This window comes from Pteropus vampyrus, unplaced genomic scaffold, assembly GCF_000151845.1.
Source record: "Pteropus vampyrus isolate Shadow unplaced genomic scaffold, Pvam_2.0 Scaffold22, whole genome shotgun sequence".
Taxonomy (NCBI): domain Eukaryota; kingdom Metazoa; phylum Chordata; class Mammalia; order Chiroptera; family Pteropodidae; genus Pteropus; species Pteropus vampyrus.
The window spans coordinates 15,096,844-15,121,333 of NW_011888803.1; the positions used below are offsets into that span (position 1 = coordinate 15,096,844).

Consider the following 24,490-nt stretch of genomic DNA (forward strand, 5'->3'; position numbering starts at 1 on the left):
AAAAAAAATTTTAAAAAGTAAAATTATCTGTATATCCATTGTAGAATTCTGACATCTTAAAATGTTCAACAAGTTACAGAAAAACATTTAATGAAGAAATATATAATTGACTAGAAACTACTTATGTTTTTGCCATTTTACATTATTAATGTCTAGTATTTTTTTCCTTCCCAAACAGAAATTCATATTCTCTATAATGTTGCTCTTGAGTCAGCCATTCTGTGAAGCCTTTACTTACATTTTGTTAAAATCATCTTTTTCATGTGTTCTCTGCAGTATTAACATAGTATTGTTATTTTTGCTAGGTAGATGTCTTCAAATTCCTGAAGCTGATTCTGTAGTTTTTAGGTAGCCTACTTTTCATAACAGAACATGAGTATAAAATCATCTGACAATGTCTGGAGATATTTTTAGCTGTCATACTGGGGAGGAGGTTGTACTGACATCTAGTGGGCAGATGCCAGGGATGCTGCTAAATATCCTACTTGCACAAGAGAGTACCCCCAACCCTCCCACCCCTATCCCTAACAAAGAATTATCTGGACCAAAATGGTCAATAGCATCGAAGTCGAGAAACCCTGCTCTAGATCCAATTATCATTCTATAAGCAATATAAAAGATAAGAGGAGCATGTTAAATTACATCATAGAATGTACTCAGCAAATCTAGACTGTGAGCCATTTTTTAGAGCAAACAACACAATTACTTAAACAAATAAATTGCAAGGATAAGATGAAAAGAAAATCTATAGATTAAAAAAGTCTTAAAATTTTAGATATGTCAAGTGAAGAATAAACAAGATCAGACTTGTCCTTCTATATTATCTTAAGACATTGTACTATAGACAGCACAGAACTGTGATCTTCAAGAGATCACAAACGAATGAGATAAACCTTACAATCACCCCAACTTTCTGCCTGGAGGCACATTTTAGACCATGGCACAAGAAGGGGGCAGCCAAGCAGGGCAAGGTACTCGTGTTGAGGAGACAGGGATTATAGTTCAGGGAGACTGGGAGAGGATGGAATGTGTAGGGCAGAGCACCAGGGAGGAAGGAAGAAGACTCCAGAAATCTGCATAGGCAATTTCTTAATTCTCTTGCTGAATATAAAGCTGCACACATGTAGGGCGAAACTCCACAAGGATGGGCAAAGAATTTCCAGGGAGCAGTAGCAGGACATTTCCCATGGCTCCCAAAAGGCTGGGAGATCTCTGAGTTTTCATCAGCCAGAGTAGAGAGACCTGCTGAACACTCAAGGAGAGATCCCAGAAAGTCATGTGTTAATAGTACATCTAACTCAGCCATAATAATATTGCTTCTTGGCCTTCTTGGCTAAGATCAAGTGTCTAACCCACCCCTAATAAAAAATGGAATTCTAGACTCACCCCAATGAAACTTCAAAACAATGCTCATTTTATAAATTTCTTTAAAATTTTTTGAATTTAAAACAAAAGTAATAACAATGTGTTGTGGCATTTCCAATATATACAGAAGTAAAATATAGGACAATAGCACAAAGTAAGGGAGGAAAATGAAAGTATATAATAAGGTTCTTACATTATATGTGAAGTAGCATAATATCATTTGAAAATATAATATAATAAGTAAAAAAATTTGTATTAAAGTCTTCCAAGGTACAATTAGTAAGCCAATAGTAGACATAAATGGAATTCCAAAAAATTAATCAAGCCAAAAGAAAGCAGGACAAGAAGAAAAAGAAACAAAAACAGATGAGACAAATTAAAAACAAACGGCAAGATGACAGATTTAAACCCAATCATATCAAAATTTATATTAAATATAAATACTCTAAAAACATCTATGAAAAAGCAGAAATTGTCCAATTGGATAAAAAGATACTACATATTTCCTGTAAGAAACAGACTTAGAATACAAAGACACATATTGAGAGTAAAATGACAGAAAAAATACTAATCATAAATTGTAGAAACAGGTCTACTATATCAGACAAGGAGTTTTACCAAGGATAAAGAGTGACATTTTGTAGTGATAAAAGAGTCAATTCATTATAAAGACATAATCCTAAAAGTATTTGCACCTAAAAATAGAGTTCCAGAATAGAAGAGGCAAAAACTGACAGAAATGTCAGGAAAAACAGACAAATCTCAAAGACAGTTAAAATTTCAATAATCTTTTCTCATTAATTCATAGAATAACAGAAAAATCTGTAAGGATGTAGATGATTTGAACAATATTATCATCCAACTTGACCTGACATTTATAGAAAATTCTACCCAACGACAGCAGAATACACATTCTTTTCAAATGCACATAAAATATTCACCAAGATAGAATATATATGGGACCATACAACAAATCTCAATAAATTTAAAAGGATTGAAATCGGACTGTGTATGTTCTCTGACCCAAACAAAATTAAATTTGGAATAATGGTAAAGTAATTGGGAAATCCCTAAATATGTATAAATTACAAAATATACTTTTAAATAATCAATAGATCAAGTTTCCTAAGGGAAATCTGAAAATATTTTGAACTGAATGAAGGAAAATTAATTTCAAAATGTGTAAGTTATACTGCAAAGCAATGGTTAAATATATAGCTTCTTTCTTTATTAAAAAGAAAGAAGGGTCTAAAATCAATGCCTAAGCTCCAACTTTAAGAAGCTAGAAAATGAAGAATTAAAAGAAAGTAAAAGGAAAGAAATGATGGTAAGAGTAGAAATCAATGATAGAGGAAACAGACAACAGAGAAAAATCAATGTAACTAAAAGCTGGTTCTTCGAAAAGATAAATATCTAGCTAGAATGATCAAAATATAAACAAAGAAAACAAATTACTAATATCATGAATGAAAGAAGGGACATCCGTACAGACCCTACAGATATTAAAAGAGTAACAAGGCAATGTTACAAACAACTTTGCAGATAAATTTGCCAGATGAAATGGAAAATTTTCTTAAAAGACACAAATGACTAAACCTAACATAAGAAATAGAAAATCTGAATAGCCATCTATGTATATATATATATATATATATATATATATATATATATATATATATGAAATTGAAAATATCTCAGAAAGAAAACTGCAGACCAGATGGCCTCACTTATGAAATTTATTGAACCAGGTAAAATAATCCTACAAAAATATTTAGAAAATAGAGGGGACAGGAACACTTCTCCCAACTCATTTTACATGGTCAACATTACCGATACTGAAACCAAAGAAAGACATTACCAGAAAACATGCTGAATGTCTTAAAACAGTGTCAGCAAGTCAAATCCAACAATATATAAAAAGGATATTACATTATCCAAGAAGAGTTTGTCCTGGGAATGCAAGCTTAGTTTAATATTCAACAGGGAAAAAAAATGTGATATCTTAATAGATGCAGAAAAAGCATGTGACAAAATTCTGCACCCATTCATGACTAAAGCAGTCAGCAAAGGAAGAATAGAAAAGAACTTCTTCAACCTGATAAAAGGCATCTACAAAAAATCTACAGCTAACATCATAGTTAATGATGAAAGACAATGTTTTCCCCTCAAGATCAGGATCAATATTGTTACCGAAGATCTTAGAGCCAGTATAATAGAAGAAGAAAAGGAATAAAACACATTCAAATCCAAAAGAAAGAAGTAAAACACTTTATTCCAGGTGGATATGTTTGTGTACCTAGAAAATCCTAAGGAACCTATAAATAAGCTTGTCACAACTGACATCTGAATGACACATAACTGAATATAGCACGATCACAGACTACAAGGCCAATATACTATAATCAATTTTTATATACTAGCAAAAAACAATTGGACAATAAAATTTTAGTAACTAATACCATTTACGATAACATCAAAGGACAAAATATTTTTAGGAATGTATTTAACAAAACATGTATAAGACCCTAAATTTAAAACTACAAAACGATGAGTTCGAGAACTGAATAAATCAACAAGCATACCATATTCATTGATTGGATGACTCAATACTGTTAAGATTTTAATTTCTCTCAAATTGATCTATAGTTTCAATCACAAACAAATCTCTCATGAATTTTTTGTAGAAAATGATAGGCTGAGTCTAAAATGTACATGAATATGTAAAAGATACCAAATAGCCAAAACAACTTTGAAAAAGAACAAAGTTGGAGGACTTTCACTGCCTGATTTCAAGACTTGGTATAGAGCTACAGTAGTCAACACAGTTTGATAGTGGTATAAAGAGAGACTTAAATCAACCGACTAGAATAGAGTCCAGAAATAGACCCACAAATATACAATGAATTGATTTCCAAGAGGTGCCAAAGTAATTCAGTGGGAGAAAAGGTAGTCAAATATCTTAATATCCATGTGAGGAAAAATAATATCCTCGACCCTTACTTCACAACATATCCTAAAATTAGCTCAACATGTATCATAGACCTAAACATATAACTTAAAACCATCAGTCTTTTAACTTCAGGAGTCAGAGGGGGCAGCTACCTGTTTTTATAAATAAAAGCCTCGGAGGAACAGAGCCATGCCCAATCATTTATGTATTGTCAACAATTACTTTTGAGCTAAAACGGCAGAGCTGAGTAGTTGAGTTGCTATAGCTTGTAAGCCTAAGATATTTCCAATATGGTCCAGTAATAAAAAAAATTGAGGATACTTCTAAAAGAAAGCATGGGAGAAAATCCAGAGAAGAATTTCTCAAACACAAAAAGCAAGAACCATAAAGAAAACATTAGTAAGCTGGACTTCATCAAAATTCAAAACTTCTGCTTTTAGAAAGACAACTATTAAGAAATGAAATACAAGCCATAAATTGGGAAAAATATCTGACAAAGGACTTGTATCCAAATTAATCAAAAACGCTTACAACTGGATAAGAAAACAACAACCCAATAAATTAATGAGTAAAAGACATGAACAGATACTCTGCAAAAGAAGATACACGACTGGGCAATAAGCATATAAAGTAATACTCAACACCATTAATATCAGGGAAATGCAAATTTAACCACAATGAGATAGCCCTAAATATTTACTAGAATTCTTAATTTTAGCTAAATACCAAATTTTGGGCAGGATGCAGAGTAACTAAAATTCTCAGACAGCAATTCTGGCCAGAAGGGCCCTCTGCCTTCTGTGCTTATTAAAATCATTCTCTTAACTGCAGTCTCATACAAAACACCACCTCTTCAAAGAAGCCTTTTCATTCCCTCCACTGAAAATAAATTACTCCTCTACTTTCCCATAGGACATTCAACATACATTTCACGGGTAACCCAAGATATTATGTCTTGGGCCCTATTTATTCAGAATTGTCTACTTATATGCAATAGACTGAAGGTTCCACATAACCTAACATAGAATGGGATCACATTAAATTGTGAGTGAATTCTAAAATTAATCACCAATGCCACAGGGAATACAAATCCTTCCATGGTGCCTTCTGGGCATGAACTTTGTTGAACATACTAGTAACTCCTGGGGCCAACAGCAGTGGTTGCAGAAGGCCACGTTCCTAGATCAAGGACCTTTACAACTGAGAAGTGAAGGTGCTGATAATTTAGATGGATGTTCTATTTTAGGGAAGTGGGCAGAGCAAGAACTGACCAGCCACCACAGATTCCCTGAACAGTGCTTTCTTCATTTCAGCCAAAGTTCTATTTCCTGCCAATTCGAGGATGAAAACATTTTCTACTCAGGCCTATCTTACATTCTTTCAAGTTCACTTTTAAATTCTTCTCAGAATCGTAAGACTATAGCTATTTGTAACATAAAAGCTAATGAAGCTTCAGCATCAGGGTTGCTCACTTGTACAGTTCCTACACTCAGGAAGCATTTCTAAGCATGCGTTTCTGGCAAACTGCCTAACGAAATCTCTGAAGAAAGAGATATAAATCTCCAAGACTCTTGTAATTTGTTGTGATTTCTTTACTCATTCTAAAAATTCACTTTCATAATCTAATTTAAAATTCTTTTTCATGAAGAGGAAACCCTCTTCAAACTGAACAGGAGGTGAAGTTAATTTCCACAAAAAGAAGAGGAAAGGAAAAAGAAATGTGGAACAAAAAGCATCTTGGCTATTTTGGCCTCCCTGTGGGTCTTGGAACTTTCACAAAATACCCCATCCACTAACACTCCCGAAAGACCCACTGTTAGAAGGCAGAGGATATCAAAGATCCAAAAAACCCAATGTGGGGCTAGTGGTGGTGGTAAAGAAACCACATCTTTGTCTTTAGAGAGGAGTGGTGGTGAAAAAGCAAGATAGACGTGTCAGAAAGGCTCAAAAACAAGGAGAGTCCCTGGTTACTCTTCCAGCCAAAGAAAAACTATCCTGAGCAGGAGGTTTCGATCATAAGGGCCTGGGACATCCAGGAAAACAAACAGGGATATGCTCTCCTCCTCCTCGTAGTAGCTGCAATCCCTCACCTGTCAATTCCTATTTTGCAAAGCACAGGACTAGCTCTCTTGGGCCACGCTGTGAAAAGGTGGCTAGAAGACAGGGAAAGAGGGACTGGTGGTGGGGGCAAGTGGAGTTAGTGAAAGGACAGCTACAGGAGGAAGAGAGACTGAAGGGATAAGAATGGTGGAAGAGGAGAGGTGTGGAAAGAGTGACAGAGATGCACCAGAGGTGGGCACTCGAATAAAGAGGGTAAGAGGGTGTTTTTCTACCTTTAGTGGACACCCCAACCCCGCAAATGATAAAGAGCCTGGGCTTTGGTGAGGTGTAGTATAAGGTGGATATGGAACACGAGCTGTCTGTTTATCTCAGACTTTGTAATTGTCAGGCTGAAATTTCAGAAAACGCCACCAAATGTCCAAAAAGATCCCAAATGAAGAAAGCATATGAAAACCGATGGAGGAAAAGAGGAAAAGAGCTTCTGCATTCTGCATGGAGGCTGATAAGGGCATGTGGCCAGAAAAGGAAGAGGGGCTGCAGGAAACTCTGGGGGACTTGGAACGAGATGGAAGCTGGCCGGGCACATCTTTCCCCGACAGCTCCTACAGTGTTGCCTAACTCGGGATACCCAACCGGGGTCCGCAGTGTCTCCGCAGCGACCGCTCGCTCCCTCCCCACTGCTCTGCTCCTGCAGCGCCCCGCAGGTCCACATCGGACCCCTTCCGGAAGAACCAGGAGCCCCGAGGACCCGGCATGTCCCCAACGCAGCCCGCAGCCGCCTCCGCTCCGGGCCACCGCGTGGGCTGCCCGGACCCTGGACCGCAACTCGCCGGTGGCGGTCACGGGTGACTCCAGCCCCAAATCGCATCTGCCGCTTCCCACTCACCGAGGCGCTCCATCCTGCGTCCCGGACGCGGACGTCCGCTCAACGCTCACGGCCGCCGCCGCCGCCGCCGCCGAGCGCTGGAACTCGCCGACCCCATCCCCCACGGCCCGCGGACGCCGGGCCAAACCGCCGCTGCAGCCCCTGTGGCTACCTCCAGCACCTCGCTGGCTGCCGCCGCCCCGCCCCCACACTCGCTCCTCCCACCTGTCCCCGCCCCACCCCCTTGAGGCCCAGCCCATTGGCCCTCACGCCCGGGGGCGTGGCTCGGCGCCCTGCCGCAAATGGGGGAGGCTTCTGGCTCTCTTGCGCGAGACGCTGGTTGTCAGTTGCACTCTAGTCGGTAGACCTCAACGTTGCAGGACGTATTTGTCACACTGTGCGGCTTGCCGTAGGACAGGTGGAGCGAACCTTAGGAACAAGTCACCTTTTGCACTCCAGCAATGAGCAGGTCCTCTGTCCTCGTTTATGTGGAGATTTTTCAGTGGACACCTTGAATTCCTTCCAGTCAGAGACCTGGTCTTCAACTTATTTTGTCTGCCTTCTTCCCACACCCTTAGGGAACAAAAAATGTATTCTGTGCTTAACTTTAAAACTGACCCAAGTTTTTCTGTCTTATACTGATTGTCTTTTTCAGAAAACTAAATTACTCAAAATATCAACTACTGTGTACAGTATCTGGCTCATAGAAGTTGATCAATAAATACTAACTGAATGCATGTTCCCCTAACTATGCTATTTCTTTCTTACCATTAAATGCTCCTTAAGTAATTGGACCCATCGACATTGTCGGAGAAATGAACAACCAAAATTAAAGCATTTATTTAGAGGTCGAATCACACATCATACATGAAAAAAAATACAGCATTTCTCTTGAATAGTGAGGGTGTTGTATATCTTCGTAACACAACCACTCTACCAAGAACACCTTTCCTGTTGTCTTTTCTGGGACATAGCAGACACTCCATGAATATTAGCTGAATAAATGGGTAAAATTATGGGAGGGGAATTTGAGAAAGTTCCTCAATTTCATCCTCCCCTTAACTTTTATGGTAACTCTGCCATATTCTCCACTCTTTTAGTCAGAAAGAACATGATATTTGAAAACAGAGAAAGATGGCAATTCAATTTTGAAAATAAATGCAATTATTAATTGAGAAAGAATGAACAAAAATCTGTTATCTGGTACAAGTACCTCATGTGTTCGGTAATGAAAAGAACGAATAAAGGGTAATACCTCCCCCAAATCCTATAAAACTGTCCCAGGACATAACCTTCTACACCAACTTATTTTTACATATAAATATTTCTTTGTTAAAGTTGTTCAGGATCATGGCTTTGGAGGACAAAGAATTACAGACAATCAAAGAAAAAATTCAGAGGCATAATGGATGCTAGATTAATAATTAAACATATAAGACAAATAGTATAGTATTGCTATTTTATAATTACAATATTTGTTAATAACACATAACCATGCTGCCTATTGAAATGTTCTTCATTCTTTCCATGATAGAGTACCACCTCTGCTGAAACTTTCCTGTTCTCACTGAAAATCAATCATCCCATTTGACATTATATGGTCCATAGAATCCTGTAATTGTGGCACTTGTGGTTCTTATGCAGTATTTTATTTGGTAGTGTTTATTTATACTAATTAGATTGTGAAGGTCTACAGTATTACATTACCTAAATCTGTGTCTGGTATAGAAGAGACTAAGTATTTTCTGGAAGAGTGTTGAGGAAATGACTAGTGAGCCCAGGAATAAAAATCCTTCCAAGAAGTTTTTTTGTTTGTTTTTGTTTTTTACCATGAGCTCTGCTCAACTTGTAACTAATGAAACCAAGTGCAATGGCTGCAAACCCACATGCCTAAAGCAGAGCCTATTCCAGGTACCCTATGCCCTGAGGTGAAGGGACTGATAATGAAGGCAGATGCTCCACATGAGCAGTGGAGATGGGAAACCAACCCCACAGGAGAGTACAGTGGACAAGTGCTTTTCCTGTCAGCCACACTTCAGTGACAGTCTTCCAGGCATTATTCTAAGCACTGATGTTATACTAGTGAACTTTAAATCTGCTTTCAGACTCTCCTCAAACATAATTAAATACTTGAGAGAGGAGATAAAATAATGGAAGCAGGCAGGGGTGGCCTAAAGGCAGGCAGGTTCCCTATCACTGCAGTTGTCCTTGCTTCTCGCTGCTGGAGCATTTAGAAAGAATCACGGAAAGCTCAGACAGGCCACACTGACTACAAAGGCACCAGATTTCAAAGTGGACAAAACTCACCAAGCAGGTTATTAATCTTGATTTCATGATGGTTGTAATTGAGAAACAATGAATCAATTCAGACTACATACTGGAAATGAATGTGAAAGACATTGCAAACATCCAAGAATTCTGTGTTGTCATGAGGAAAGGAAACTGAATAAGACTGAAAAAATAAAGAAAAACTCAAGTGAGTGTATGCATATGATATCATACTAATTTTATTTCCAGATTAACATATTGTTTCAAAACTTAGTTTTTAAAATGTTATTTTAAGCTCTCTGTAGACATTTGCTAACATGAACGTCTTTGTACCATGCATAACCCTCCTTAATGTCTTAACAACATGTATAAGGAAATTCTCCCATAAATTAATGGTGGTTACGAAATAATACCATTGGCCTAAAATCTAAGTGATATTGTTGTGAATAAAGAGATGATGATGACGATGATCATGATGGTAATAAAAACTAGCCCTCCATGGTTTACTCTGTGTTAGACACTATCTTAATTGTTCTTTATATTTAGTGAGTCATGTAGTACTCACAGTAACCTTATGAGGTACTATTATCATGCCCATTTTACCAGTGAAAAACTGAGGCACAGAACAAAAGTTCAATAAAGAGTTTCTGTTGGACTTAATGAAAATTGATGCTAAGATGAAGATAAGTTTGCTTATACTTTCCTTAGAAGAATATCGTAGAGAATGTCTCCTCTTATTCTTCTGCCTCTCTGGCCTTCTTGCTGTTCCCCACATACCCCAGGGTCTCTTCTTGCCTCAGAGTTTTTGCCTTCGTTGTTTCCTCTGCCTGTAATGGCCTCCCTCCATATATCTATGTGACTTGCTCTTTACTCCCATCCAGTCTCTTTTCATATGTTCTATACCATTGGCATGTTCCCTGGCCACTTCATAGAACAGCATTCCCTATCTTTGCTTCTCCCTATCTTCCTAACCCTGCTTTAAATGTTGCCATAGCACTTATCCTTCTATTGGTTTGGTATAGTTTAGTTTATTTGTACTTTTTTTTTTTTAATTTTCTTTCGCTAGTGTGGGAATATTAGCTCTGTGATGGAAGGGACTTTGCCTGTTTTGTTCACCTTTGTATCTCCCGCCCCTGGAAAAGTACTTGGAATTAATCAATAAATGAAAACGTTTAAAGAAAATAACAGTACATATGCTGAAATACTAGATTTATCTTTTGAAAAGATTAGTTCGTTAGTATTTTTTAAGTTTTAATCAGATAAGAGGACCATATTGTTTTGCTTGACAAAGATTTTACATTAGCTGCTAATAACCAACATAGTAATGCATGCCAAGTTTAATTTCTTCACCCAATCTATCTGAAAAAAACATAAATACCTCTAGAATCTTAAATTATTTCCTTCCTTCTTTAAGTGGAGGGGTAAACATTTTCTGCTATTATTTTGCTTTCATCTATTCCAACAAATGCTGACTTAGATAAGAAAGCAAATATAGCCACCCCTCACCTGTGTATTTTATTTGATGGGTGACACTATGCTGTGGAGTAAATCCTGCCATTTGGTCCTCACAAAAACTTTCTGACATGGGAAAATGAGATTTATTTTTTCCCAAGAAAATAGCATAATTTTCAGAGTCAGAGGGATGTTAGAGCTCATCTACTCCATTCTCCTTTATTTTATAAAGAAAGCCCAGCCCAGCTTTTCCAGAAATCATAGTTAGTCATTGACTAATTAGACTGGAACCAAGACCAGGGTTCTTTCTACACTAACTGATAGATTAAGATTTTCATAAGTCTGTAAGTCTATGAAATTAGATCAGTGCACCTGATCATTCTTAGTTTAATGTGTAAATATTTAAACTAACATGTTTAAATGTGAAATTTGTACTACAAATTTACTCTTATTATTTTAGAGGTCTGACTCATTAAGTTACTGAAAAATAATGGCCCTAAAAAAAATTGGGTGGCTTAACATGGAACCAATGAAGCTCGTGGTTTGCTCTTGAAGTAGAAAGTTGTCCTGAGGCATTCTGGAGCATTTGCCAAGAGCACTGCCTTTCTCTTAGGGAGAGGGCTGGCTGGCCTTAGGGAGGAGCGGAGCCCAGTGGAAACATTGCTAATCTCTTTCTTTATCTACCCACTGAACAAATATTGCTGAACCCTGAGAAACAATGCTACCACTAAGGACTTTAATGAGTGTTTATCTTTCTAACTGCGTATTTATATAGGGGTGGCTGCCTGTGGCATGCTTGCCAGAAGATTGAGAAGTGACTGCTTGTAAAAGTTAACTAATATTTAGTTTTAAAAATCTGTTTCAGCAAAGTCTCCTCTTAAATTCATTCAATAGGACATTGCATTCCACAGCATCAAAACTATTATTATCCAATTATTTAGATACTTGGGTTTAAACGATTTTATTCTGAAATTATCTTAATAACTGACAATGTGGGGCTTAAGTTAGAAGAAATAAAATACAAGAAAAGATAGTACTATGAGTTAATAATTCTATAATATTGGTGCCTCGAAATGTCTATAAACTTTGGCTTCAAAGACCTTGAAAAGTATTGAATAATTGTCATTGATGGATTGACATCCTTTGCCAGAATAGATTTGACAAACTTTATTATGCTTGATGACATATTTAGTTTAAGATGTTCATCAGTATAATTAAATTTTGTCTGAGAGCTGCATGGTATTAGAGTATATGAGGTCACAAGCATAACTATATATACTACTAGCCAAAAAATAAAAAAAAAATGATGAAATACCTGTTATGTAATATCACTGAAACCATCGGCTTAGTATATGCAGGGTGGAGAACAGATGGACTGGCAAACAAGGCATGGAAACAGCAAGTTGCCTTGCTTACAAGTTAGCCTGAGTTGGGCTGCAAAATGAAACATGCTTTAGATCTCTCCTGTGAATAAAGACAATACTCTTGGAATGAACAAGATCAAGACAGTTTCTAATGACTTCCTTCTGGGTAATGACCAACAACTAAGAGGGAAAAAAAAAGAGTTCCATTCTGGAAAAATGACTAAAAGATAAAACAAGCTTACCAAGAAACCAGAATCTAAGGAAATGCGTAGACCGGTAGACAAGGGGTCTTGCTATAGACCTTGGAGCTACTTAGGGACTTAAAAAAGTAGAACAGTGGATTCTAGAAGGACTCTTTGAAGATGTTGCACAGAGAAGTGGTATTTTAATCTACATAAGCTTTTCTTGAACATCAACAAGTCAGTGACATGGAGCTGCTGATGCCAATAGCAATGTTGTATTTGTGAATCATTGTTTGAAATGCTATGAAAACTGAGGGGGCTATACGGTTTTGGTAGTGGGGGCAGGGCAGGACCATGGGGAGGAGGGAAAAATAAAGGAAGTAGAGATCATAGGGAAAATTTCTTGAGAACAAAACAGATCACTGATTTATCAGACTAGGTGTTATGAACTGAACTGTGTTCCCTCAAAATTAATGTGTTGAAGTCCTGACCCCCAGTACCGCAGAATGTGACTGTATTTGGAGACAGAGTCTTTAAAGAGGTATTAAGTTAAAATGAGGCCATTAGTGTGGGCTCTAAACCAATATTACTGATGTCCTTATAAGAAGAGGAGATTATGACACAGATCATGTGAAGACAGAGGGAGAAGAAAGCCATCTACAAGCTAAGAGAATCCTCAGAAGAAATCAAACATGTCAACGCCTTGATAGGATAGGTACAATCTGTATAATAAATATCAAAGCTTTTTATTACCTAGAATATTTGATGAATACAGAAAATGTCATTCCTTGATCAAAGCGGATTATTTAAAACTTACAGTGTGGAATATGACTATTTAGAGCTGGTGGGTGTATTGGAAAGAGTCATGCTTGAAGAGACAAGTGGCATTGCTTTAAGTTCAATCTCTGCTATTAACTTACTGTGCAACTTTGGATAAATAGCTTACCCTTACTGAGATAGTTTTCTTATCAGAAATCTAAATAGGAATAACAATAATTCATATTTCACAGACTAGTTTTGAAGATAAATTGAAATAATATATGTGATAGAGCTTAGTACACTGTGAAATGCTATAGACCCCAAAATAAAAGAAGAGTAAATTAATGCTTATTAAGCTCTTATTATGAACCAAGAACTGTGATGGAATTACTATTATTTAGTAGCCACCAATATTAATTGCAGCGGCAGCAATAATATCCTTAAAATTGCTAATCTAACTCTTTCTCTGTTTGGTACCAATGAAGAGACTAGGGCAGAAACCAGTCAGAAACCAATCAGCCTCCTCCCACTGAAACACTCACAGAACACCAGGCTTGTAAACACTCTGCCTTCTGATTTTAATGACAATATTACAATGGATATGATGCTGCATCCTGGCCCACACCCCAGAGTAGGAGTGATACTGACTCATTGCAACTTGTGAATATTATGAAGAAGAAATGCCCCACTTAAAGAGCTGAATAATGGCAACTTTTGGGCAGACTGGGACTTAATTAATATTTTGATGGGGTTGGAGAAGGAAATGGTGTTGGGTCCAACCAGACCCCATTACTAGTATTATTATCTGATTCTTAAAACTTAAGTGGTTTTGTGTGTTAGCTTGCTGCCATAACCAAGTACCGCTGGCTGGATGATTTAACAGAAATTTATTTTCTCAGAATAATTCAGTATTATGGAAGCTAAAAATCTGAGATCAAGGCATTGACGTGTTTGATTTCTTCTGAGGATTCTCTTAGCTTGTAGATGGCTTTCTTCTCTCTCTGTCTTCACATAATCTGTGTCCTAATCTTCTCTTCTTAGAAAGACACCAGCAATATTGGTTTAGAGCCCACACTAATGGCCTCATTTTAACTTAATACCTCTTTAAAGACTCTGTCTCCAAATATAGTCACGTTCTGTGGTACTGGGGGTTAAGACTTCAACATATTAGTTTTGAGGGAACACAGTTCAGTTCATAACACCTAGTCCGATAAATCAGTGATCTGTTTTGTTCTCAAGAAATTTTCCCTATGATCGCTACATCTTTTATTTTATGTGAGTGGGGTGGGATCGCAACAACATCGTTTCCATAGGAATATGCTTTTCAATTCTTTATCTTGAACTTACAAGCAAACTTTTGAAACACAATCCACTCATTGGATGGAGACGCCTTGAAAATTAAGTATTTGCAAAGGATTTATTTGTTTCTCTCAAACCAATTATTTTATGATTCAGAAGACATTTTAAGAATCTTGTAATGTCTCTAAATGATTATTGTGACACATGTGACATAGCCCAATGATATATGCCCTATAGATGCAGAGAAGGACTAATTAATAACACCAGATAATGACAAAGTGTTAATGACATTGTGTAAGTGTTGCCATGCTTTTGGAAATTCTATCAGAATCTCTGATAGCACCGAATGAAATGTACTGATTGATGACTTACTCCACACTCTTTCCTTCTTAGAGAAAGAAAATGATAGAAGACCAGGTCAGAGATGTTGGGTTCTGCTGATGGAGGGCAAATTATTGATACACAAAAGTAAAATAGAGATTGAAAACTCAAAACCCTAGAAGTAGGGGCAAACAGAGAGCCAGACCCCTGACAGGAGGAGTTTGTTCTTACTTAGCTCCAGGCCACTGAAGTAGGATGACAAATCACATATCTTCATTTGCCTCAGGCAGTTTCAGTTAATGCCTTGTTGTTCAGGCATAATTATAAACAGGGCCTCCTCTCACTCTCAAAAGTGTACCAATTCATACAATACAGTTTAAGGACACACAACCGGTCATAGAAAAGTTTAGGCATAGTATTGCCTGGTGTTCTGATTTTACAAACCAGAAACTTGGGTTTTAAAGAACTTCATTGAATTTTTAAATGTGGCCAAGAAATTCCAAATTTTTAAAAATTTTGTCCAGGTCAAGTATATCTCATAAGGAGCAGACTCTGGCCTGGGAGCTGCCAATTTGCAATCTCCAGGTTAAAACCTCTAGCTTAGATGAGAGTATTCTTTGATTTACCTTTTGAGAGAACTTGTCTCTCATGCAACTGGTAACAGAGGGTTTTAGAGTGTCTCCCACAGGAAAAAGCCTTCTTGCTCTAGGAAATTCCAATAGAAATCAGTGTGGAGTCCAGGAGAAGAGAGGCCTAATATGAGCAGCTTAAGCCAGTTGGTCTAGGCCTTGGTAATGGTTATAGCCAGCACTTTCCATGTACTAAATGCATAATATAGATTATCTAATATACTCTTCACAATAGCTCTGTGAGGAAGATATTACTATCTTTATTGTTCTAATGAGGAAACTGAGACTGAAGGGACTAATTAGTTTGAACAAGATTACCCAGCAAGTAAGTGGTGAAACCAGGATCTGAACTCATGTCAAACTTGACTCCAAAGCCCGTGCTTTTATCCTCTGGGTCTGCTGCTTTCCAAGGTAGAGAGATCAACTTTCTCTTTTCCTTGGGATATTTTTCATTTGAGTGAATCCTTTATGACCTCTTGTCACTATGAAAAATGATAGTCTTGACTCTGGGTCTGTAAAAAGACATATTCTTGCTTTTGTTCAGGGCTTCAGGCCAGAGGCCTCATGTTTCAGCTCAAATCTTTAGGAATAGGGGGCCCCATGGAAGTTTAGAGCCAAGGTCCCAGTTAGTCATAAGCAGTGTTCTTTTACCAGGTGTCCTTGCTACCAAGATCCCTTGAGAGCCTACGGTGGTGTTAAGCAGGTGGTCAAAGATTTAAGGTTTCATAATCCCAGGCATCTCTATGTCCCATATCCATTTCAGAGATACAAGTAACAAATAGGCCTCATTCAATGGAGCCTAAGAAAAGCATAAGATTTTCTTTCCATGATTAATTTGACCAAAGATTAGGAAATGTTTAATATGTTGTACTGGGTTGACTAATGTCTCCCCAAAATTCATATCTGCCTGGAACTTCAGAATGTGACCTTATTTGGAAATAGGGTCTTTACAGACATGATTAGTTAAAACGAGGTCATACTGGCTTAGGGTGGGCCCTAATTTTATCACTGGAATTCTTATAAGAAGAGAAAGAGAAACACAGAGACCTACAGAGAAGGAAGATGGCCATATAAAGATAAGTAGAAATTAGAGCAGTACAGCTATAAGCCAGGGAACATCAAGAATTGCTGGTAACCACCAGAAGCTAGGAAGAGGCAAGGAAGGATTTTTCTCTAGAGGCTTCACAGGGTCCTGTCAATGCCTTGATTTTAGACCTTTAGCCTCCAGAACTGTGAGAAAATAAATTTTAGATTTTTTTTAAAAACCATCCAAGTTTGCAGTAATTTGTTGCAGCAACACAGGAAACTAATACATATGTTAAAAAAGATTTGAATACCATAATGCCCTTTCAGGATGGACTGGAGGAATCTGTGTTGAATGTTTGAAATCAGAATTCCCAAGTCAAAAGTTCATGAAGTATTTCCTGACCCACTGTCAATTAAAGAATAAACTCTTGAGAGAGGAACAGTTTCCTCCCTATATAATGCAAAAGCATCTGTGGAATTTCTACAGAGGACAAGAGGCACCCAGTGTGTTGGTTCTGAGCTAATCTGACCAAGACTTATTGTGATAGGAAGTCCATCTACCAATCTACCATCATTAGTCACACTGTCCCAAGCCTGAAATCTGACATGGCTGGGGTGAGCCATGACCATGCCAATGTGAATTATGTGGCAGTCTTTTCCCATGTGTGCCCTGTCTATCTGATTGGCATCTGACTCAGTTTCCTGATATGATGATTCTGATCATCTCACCAGCTTTTATTTATCTAAGGGCATAGCTCTGCCTTACCCTAACCTCTGGCTGGGATCCGCCTCAAATTGGGTGGACTCTGCATTAAAGAGAAATCTCTTCTACTCTCAATTTCTAGAATGCCCATTGCTCCATCTGAAGAAAGCTGGCCACAGTTCCTACATTCTGGCCTTAGATGATTCTATCAAATTTTGAAGTCTCACCCAAAGGTGGCACATCTATAGGCCTATCGGTGTTCTGTAAAGTAATCTGGCAAGTGAGCTCTACCCCATGAGGAAAAAGGTAAACAACAGCACCAATAAGACCTATGTTGGAGAAATCTTCTAAATAGAAGGCCTTTTGGAGAGCCCCTGCTATTGGTAGTAGGAGCAGACGTTGGAAAGACACACAGAGAAAAAACACACAGAAAGCAGAAATTATGAGGGTACCAGATGCCATTAGTGGCAGAAACCATAAGACAAAAAGATAAATACAGGAAGTTGACAGTAAGTGGCAGGAACAGTAAAAACAATGACCAAGAGTAGCTGCATCATTGTAAAAATGACAGAGCTTTAGAGTTAAGCTGATGGGTGCCCAGGAACCCACAGGATAACCCAAGCTGCTTTATATTCTAAAGCAGCTTCTAGTTCTTAAATGTTATGGTCTCTTTGAGGTACAGCTGTGTAGCTATTAAGAGTGTTCCCTGACTTTTTTACATTCTATATCCCTATAATATCATCTTATTATTCTCTGCTATTAAATAAGTTAAATGTTATCTCCAGTCTTGAAACATTAAAACACAGGCCATGAAACCACTATTTGCCAATTCTGAATTCCATCAGATTAGAATTATCTAGATAATTCCATCAGATTAGAATTATCTAGTCCCATATTAAACATTGACACTTGGACTGTTCATTACTATAGCTTGGCTAGTCCTTCTTACCCTCAGCTCTTTCCCAATCCATTGCTGCAGAAGCTCCGGCATGCCTTATAAATCAAGGCACTTGGGTTATGATAACACTGATCCAACTGAATGATGAAGTAATAAACATTTGTGTTTGTTGCAGCAAGGTTGGGTCTCATTTGGTTTTACTATGTTATGCATATGGGTCAGGTATAGCTACATCTCAACAGAATTAAAAATTTCAGTAATTTAGAAATAAAAAAAATTGGGGGTCTTGTGTGCCTGGTCTATTTGTAATCAGAAATAGCAATGTTCTAAAGATGTCAGAAGCCTTCAAAACATGTGCACATGTATAATTTTGAGGCACAATTATAAGGGTCACATAAGGAGGCAAAACACCTCAATGTAATGAGTTCCACCCCACCCCCTAATTCCCTTTAGGTGTTAAACAATATGTATATGTTTTTTATTTATAATAATACAGACTCATTTTAGAAAATTGGTGAAGTTTTTTAAATAATCTGTAATATCACTATCTCAGATAGTGATTATTAACAGCTCAGGATTCCTTTCAATCTTTTTTTCTGAATATATTTAAATTTTGTCACAAAATTGAAATTCTATATGAGCTTTATTTTGGACTAGCCAAGCTATAGTAATGAACAGTCCAAGTGTCAATGCAAACATATTCTATATGTTTGCTTTATTTTGTTTTGATTTGATTTTGCTTTTTCCACTTATTTCCTTAAATTAGATCCTTAGAAGTAGAAGTTTTTGGCCAAAGGCTAGGCATATTCTTATGGATCTTTTTACATAATGCCAAATTGGTCCCCAGAGAGAATATTCCTATTAACACACGATCTTGGCAGCAGCATATCAGAATGGCCATCTTACCACAGCAGTCTTTGATTTCTTTCTCCTATGAGTTAGCATAAGTTCCACTGAGCCTCAGGAGTTCTTGCTGGTTCCTGTCTGAGTCTTTCTTTGTTAGATTCTCTACTGACTCTCATTTCATCTTTACTGTTTGTTATTAGTACTGTACCACTTCCATCTCAAGCCTGAGAAGACTCTGGTTGGAAAGAATGTTAACAGTCCTTCCCTACTAGTCAATGAAGGTCTGAAAACTGTTTCAGTGTCTTTGGGCAATGGTTCTCTCTGAATGTCCCTGGATATCCTCTATGGCTTAATTCCACTTGATTCTTTTGGACTTTTGAGTTCACTCAGGAGAGTCTCATCCTGTACCCCACCATCAAGCTGGTATCTGCTTTCCCTGTATCACCCTTGCCTGTCCCATTACCTGTGCTGGACCATCTCTTGCTCTTCTCCACCTTCTACTGCATAGACTTTCCTGGAAGATTTAGCTTTACATCTCACAATTGTCCATTCTAACAATCCTTCATTCCACCCCCCACCGCTGGGCTCTACCAGAGGCCACTGAGGCTATTTCCTTAGGCTGTTCTCCCGTGAAAGTCATCTCTTTGACCTTGGCAGCTATGAAATGGGGCAGTATTTTCTAAACCTTCTTTTGGTCTTGATCTTTCATTACCAGCCTTTCCTCTGGGGTGCCACCACCTCTGCCTTAGTTTTGGCTCTGGCTCTTTCAAGTCCCTCTCACTTTGGCTAAGGGCCTCTTCTCTGTTCCGTGTTGCAGCACATGTTGCCGTGGCCCATGTGCTGCAAGTCCAGTGAGAAAGTGACACTTCAAGGATATTAAGCAAGTGTACTAAAAGTTCACTAATGGCTGTGGCAGTTTGCCAGTTTCATCTTAATAAACTCTATTCTACTCCACAGACTTATCCCCTTTCTACCCAACTTCCATTTGGTCCTTCTTGCCTCTCATTTATTTAAGCTTCATCTCTAGTATTCATACCTTGGTTTACCCTCCCTCTGGCCTCTGACCCACCATATAATATCCCCATTCACCACTTCCTTCCTGCATTGGCATTACTGGCCTGGTCTGGCTTCTCTATGAGCTGAATCCATAAGCTGCTCTGGCAGGGACGACTTGGCATTCCTAGGGCCCTGCCTCCTCTTGGCTCTAGCCCTGCTCCAGAAGCCATGTGGATAGGATATTTTAACCCCTCCAATTTCAGTTTTCTCCTGAGATGGTAAGGTCTAATACTCAAGGTCAAGCTCAGACCATCCCTTTCCAGTACACCTTTTCCATGGACATGACTTGGGAAGGAATGTGGAGACTAGGAGCAGCCACTCAGATCTGAAGAAACACTGAGAAACATCGATTTTTCCTTAGGATGCTTCGGTCACCCCTCTAAGGGATGTTCTTACCCAACTTCACATCATCCATTTATTGGGAGCTATCATGCTGCTTTCTTCCCACAGCTGGAATCTCCCTTCTTTGTTACTGCTGCCTGCTCCCTAACTCCCAGTGACTTTTCCTTAAAGCTGACTGTGTGAATCCCCTGCTTTAAAAGTGGGGGTGGCTCTTTGCCTTAGTGAGTCCTACAGGGACAGGGGCTGTTTTACCTGGGTATGACAGGGACACCGAAACCAAGAGTGTGAGGAGGTGTTTCTTGCTTGGTCCAAAGTCTAAAAACCCAGGAGGAGAGTCTTGTGTCCCTCCACTCTAGCAGCTTTTACAAACTTGCCACCAGGAACGTGAGTGTAGGGAGACTGAGGAGAAACACTGCTCTTGTTTCTGGCCTATTTTATGAGCCAGAAGGCACATGGTGGTCTTCTTTCTGGTTAAGCTGCTTTTGATTTAAAGAAACTGAAACCTACTTAGAGTTCAGGTAATTGGAATGAAAGGAAGGAACGGCCCTTCTAAGGTAAAGCTAGCTAGCAAGGAAGTAGGGATGACAGGCAAATTGACCAGTGAGTCAGCCAGGCTCAAATTACAGACACTAAATAGACACCGGTAACTGTCATTAGGGTCTTTCTGTGACATGCTTATTCCTGGGCCGCAAAGACAAGGAACTCCTAAAACCCATGCTACTCCAGAAACTTCTCTCAACAAAGTCAATATTCTTTCACCTCCAAACTATGTTGAGAAATTAACAGAGCTTTGAATGGGAGTCTGAGTCACTCTCCCTTCCTGATAGAAAGGGGCTGACTTTTCCTGAATATTGCGCTTACTGTGCCAAACTAAGGGCTAGAAGTATCTCTTTGCCTCCCATCTTTTTTTCCCCTCCACTCTTCTCCCCACTTCATGAATTAGGCCCCTTAATGTTGTTTCTTTTCATCTGCATTGTAATGAGACTCAGGGTACGGAACACAGAGAGAAGCTAGGAGAACCAACTCATTTCCATACTGCTGGTTCTAACGAGGATCCTTACTTTTTAGTATTCATAGCTTCCCAGCACAGGAGTTTCCCACTCTAAACTTCCTGAATCAAATGTTCTGGTTCCAGAGACACATGTACAAATAAATTAGTTATGACAACCAATCATTAGTCCCGGGAGGAAGCACACCCACTGTCATTCTTTAAGCTTTACAGTGTTGGGCATCATGTGTATGAGGAAACCAAGGCTCACAGAGGGGAAGTGACTTGCTGGAGATCACACGAGTTAATGGTAGAGCCAGGACAAGAACTCAGATCTATGCTCAATCAGGAATCTTTTCATCACCCTATCATGCCTTCCTCAGAGCGTTGTTCATCTTTTGTTTATGTAACACTATATCCTGAGTCAAAATTACTTCCATAGCTTAGAAATAGGCCAGCATTTTCTTTCTGACTTTTTGCAATGGAGCCTCAAAATAATATGGTCTGCTAAAGTATAGAACTGGAGCATTATGGGACTATCTTAGATCTTCAACAGGTGTGTTAGTAATTCCAAAGCCAGAAAAGTGTTTGTTGGTGTGTTCTCACTTAAGACATAGTCACATAGCCTTGGTTTCCAAAGGCTATAGTGTCCTAAGGTTTGAATGTGGATTATGGCCATAACGTTCTTGAGTAACCTTTTCTTAAGTTCTGAGACCAGGTAAAAATGCAACACAATTGTCGAATCTTATTTACATTTCTCCTCTGCTCTTGTGAAGATTTAACTCGCCTACATAGGCACAGATGTAATAATAAAATGTAGTGGAGAGGCAATAGAGCTTAAAGTGTGAGATGGTGGGTTCTGATGTCAGACAAATCTGGGATCACATTCAGACCTGGCTATTTGCTAATTGTGTGGTCTTGGGTAAATAACACAACCTCTCCAAGACTCAGTTTTCTTATTTATAGCATGAATATTATTTGGAATAATTATATGAAATAATCCATGAAAAAGACAACCCCGGTTTTGGTCAATAGAAATGCCACCCAAATAATGATTTATTATTGTTGCATTTTTTGAACGACTTCAGTCTTCACTGTATAGTGCGAGACCTAGAATACTCAAGCTACTAGATGAAATAACTGCATTTCTTTGGCATATTGACAATGCTAATATTTGTTCTGTTACCCTTTTCCTTTTTTTATAGCCCTCAATTATTTTTACACTGCATAGGCTTCAGTTAAACATAGGCTTCTTCTGACTAACAGAAAAGAATAATTAGTAAATTTCATTAATTATAGTTGTTTAATACTTTGATTTTTAAAATATGTCTGTCTTAATTCAGATATTCATTTTGATTATAACCATTGAAACTCTTAGTTTAATTAAAATATTTGTTAAAATATTGTTATATGGCAAGACCTATAGATATTTGATACATTCATTTCAAAGATATTAACTTTACTAATTCTTTCTCTTTCTTTAAGTTTTTATTTAAATCTCACCTTAATGGGCTTACTCTAATCATCCCGTTTAATTATGTAAACTTACACCTTCCCCAACTCTTGACCCTCTTTCTCCTCATCCGTACACATGCTGGCACACTTCTGAACCACTTAACTTGCTCTTTTTTTTTTTTTTAACCATAGCTCTTAAGATCATCTAACATACTATGTAATTTCATTATGTTTATTTTATGTTTTCCATGGACAGAGTCTCTCTCTCTCTCTCTCTCTCTCTTTCTTTCACTCTTCCTCTGATGTATCCCAAGTGCCTAAAATAATGCCTGGGACATTGCAGGTGTGCACTAAATATTGTACATATTAGTTGGATGTTTGTTAAATGAATACACTGGCATATTTAATTAAAGTAAATCTATTTAAACTACCAAATGACTATCTTCCATAGGAGAAATACAGACAAATTCCTGAGCCATTAACTTCTATTTGTCTATTTGTATTTTCCTGCTAAGCCAAACTAGACTTTAGTGATGATCCTTTATAAATGTATGCATGTGTATATATGTATACACACATAATATGCACGTAAATGCACATACATACATGTATGTAAGATTAGATTTTTTCATAGTTCCATAACTTTTAAGTCTGTCAACGGAGTATGATCATTTTTCCTTTTTTCTATTTTGAGACAATGTTTATTTCTAAAGACGCAGCTATTTCATCACATATCCCACAGAGCAATGAATGCCCTGAGGTGAAAGTCCAGAAAAAGTTTCTTTTCAAAACTCCCAGAGTTAAGTCCAGTTCTGGCCCAGATCCAGCTATACAACTGAATCATTTGCCATGTTGGTGCTTGAATATGGAGCATTACTTTAGAGTGAAGCTCAGAAAGAATTTGTTTTTATCTAAATTAAACTTATTTTCTTTTTTGCTGCTTATTTCCCATCTTCTGGCAGGCTGAATTGATTCATTCATTCATGAACATTCATTTAATTAACTTATTCATTTCCCAACCTTTGTCAAGCATTGTGATAGGTCCTGGTTATAGATGATGAAAAGAAGTTCCTTCCTTTAAAGAACCTAATCTAGGAGAAGTAATAGACAAGTAAAAAGGTAATTATAACACAATACAAATGCCTCTTTACAGCTGACAACAGGATACTAAAGGAACACAAAAGGTTAAGATATATTCATGGTCTCTAAATAATTTAGACCATTGCCAAGTTCACACTTAGACAATTAGATTTTTGAGAGTGGATTACCCTTTTGTCTGCCCTGAGATGGCAACTGCTCATGTCCAGGAACAGCGGAAGCAAAATTTATTATTATTACTGTAACTATCATATTTTTAATAATAATGATGACGGTGAGGAAAAGGCAGTTTACAGAACAAGAAATACAATGTTACTCATAACTAAAGCAATGTAAATTAAAACAACAATGCAGTTGATTTACTCAATCATTGAGCACCAACTGTGTGCCAAGCACTGTTGAAGGTGCTGGAGATACAGCCAAGACTAAAACCTACAAAGCTGTGGCTCTCAAAGAGCTGGGGAGACAAACTAAACAAATGAATAAATAACAGTAGGTTCATGAGCTTATAATTAGAGTCCTGGCTGAAGCTCAGTTTACAGTGGGTCCACAGGACCCACAGA

General features: G+C 37.9%; 2 protein-coding genes across 3 annotated transcripts in view; one reads left to right on the top strand and one right to left on the bottom strand.

Moving 5' to 3' along the window:
- The window catches only part of ARHGAP29 (Rho GTPase activating protein 29), a 66,066-nt gene extending 58,663 nt beyond the window's left edge, over positions 1-7,403 (bottom strand). The window contains exon 1 of one of the 2 annotated variants that reach the window (XM_011355675.2): positions 7,263-7,403. Coding sequence is in view for 1 of the 2 variants with exons in the window: in XM_011355677.2 (XP_011353979.1) it covers positions 7,263-7,275 (13 nt within the window). In the remaining variant the exon portion in view is untranslated. The remainder of the gene's footprint in view (positions 1-7,262) is intronic. The other variant, XM_011355677.2, reaches the window with a different exon arrangement.
- LOC105289128 (atherin-like) overlaps positions 1-10,015 on the top strand; it is a 13,247-nt gene extending 3,232 nt beyond the window's left edge. The window contains exon 2 of the mRNA XM_023528126.1: positions 6,765-10,015. Within this exon, the coding sequence (XP_023383894.1) occupies positions 6,765-7,706 (942 nt within the window). The 3' untranslated portion in view covers positions 7,707-10,015. The remainder of the gene's footprint in view (positions 1-6,764) is intronic.
- The last annotated feature ends 14,475 nt before the right edge of the window (positions 10,016-24,490 follow it).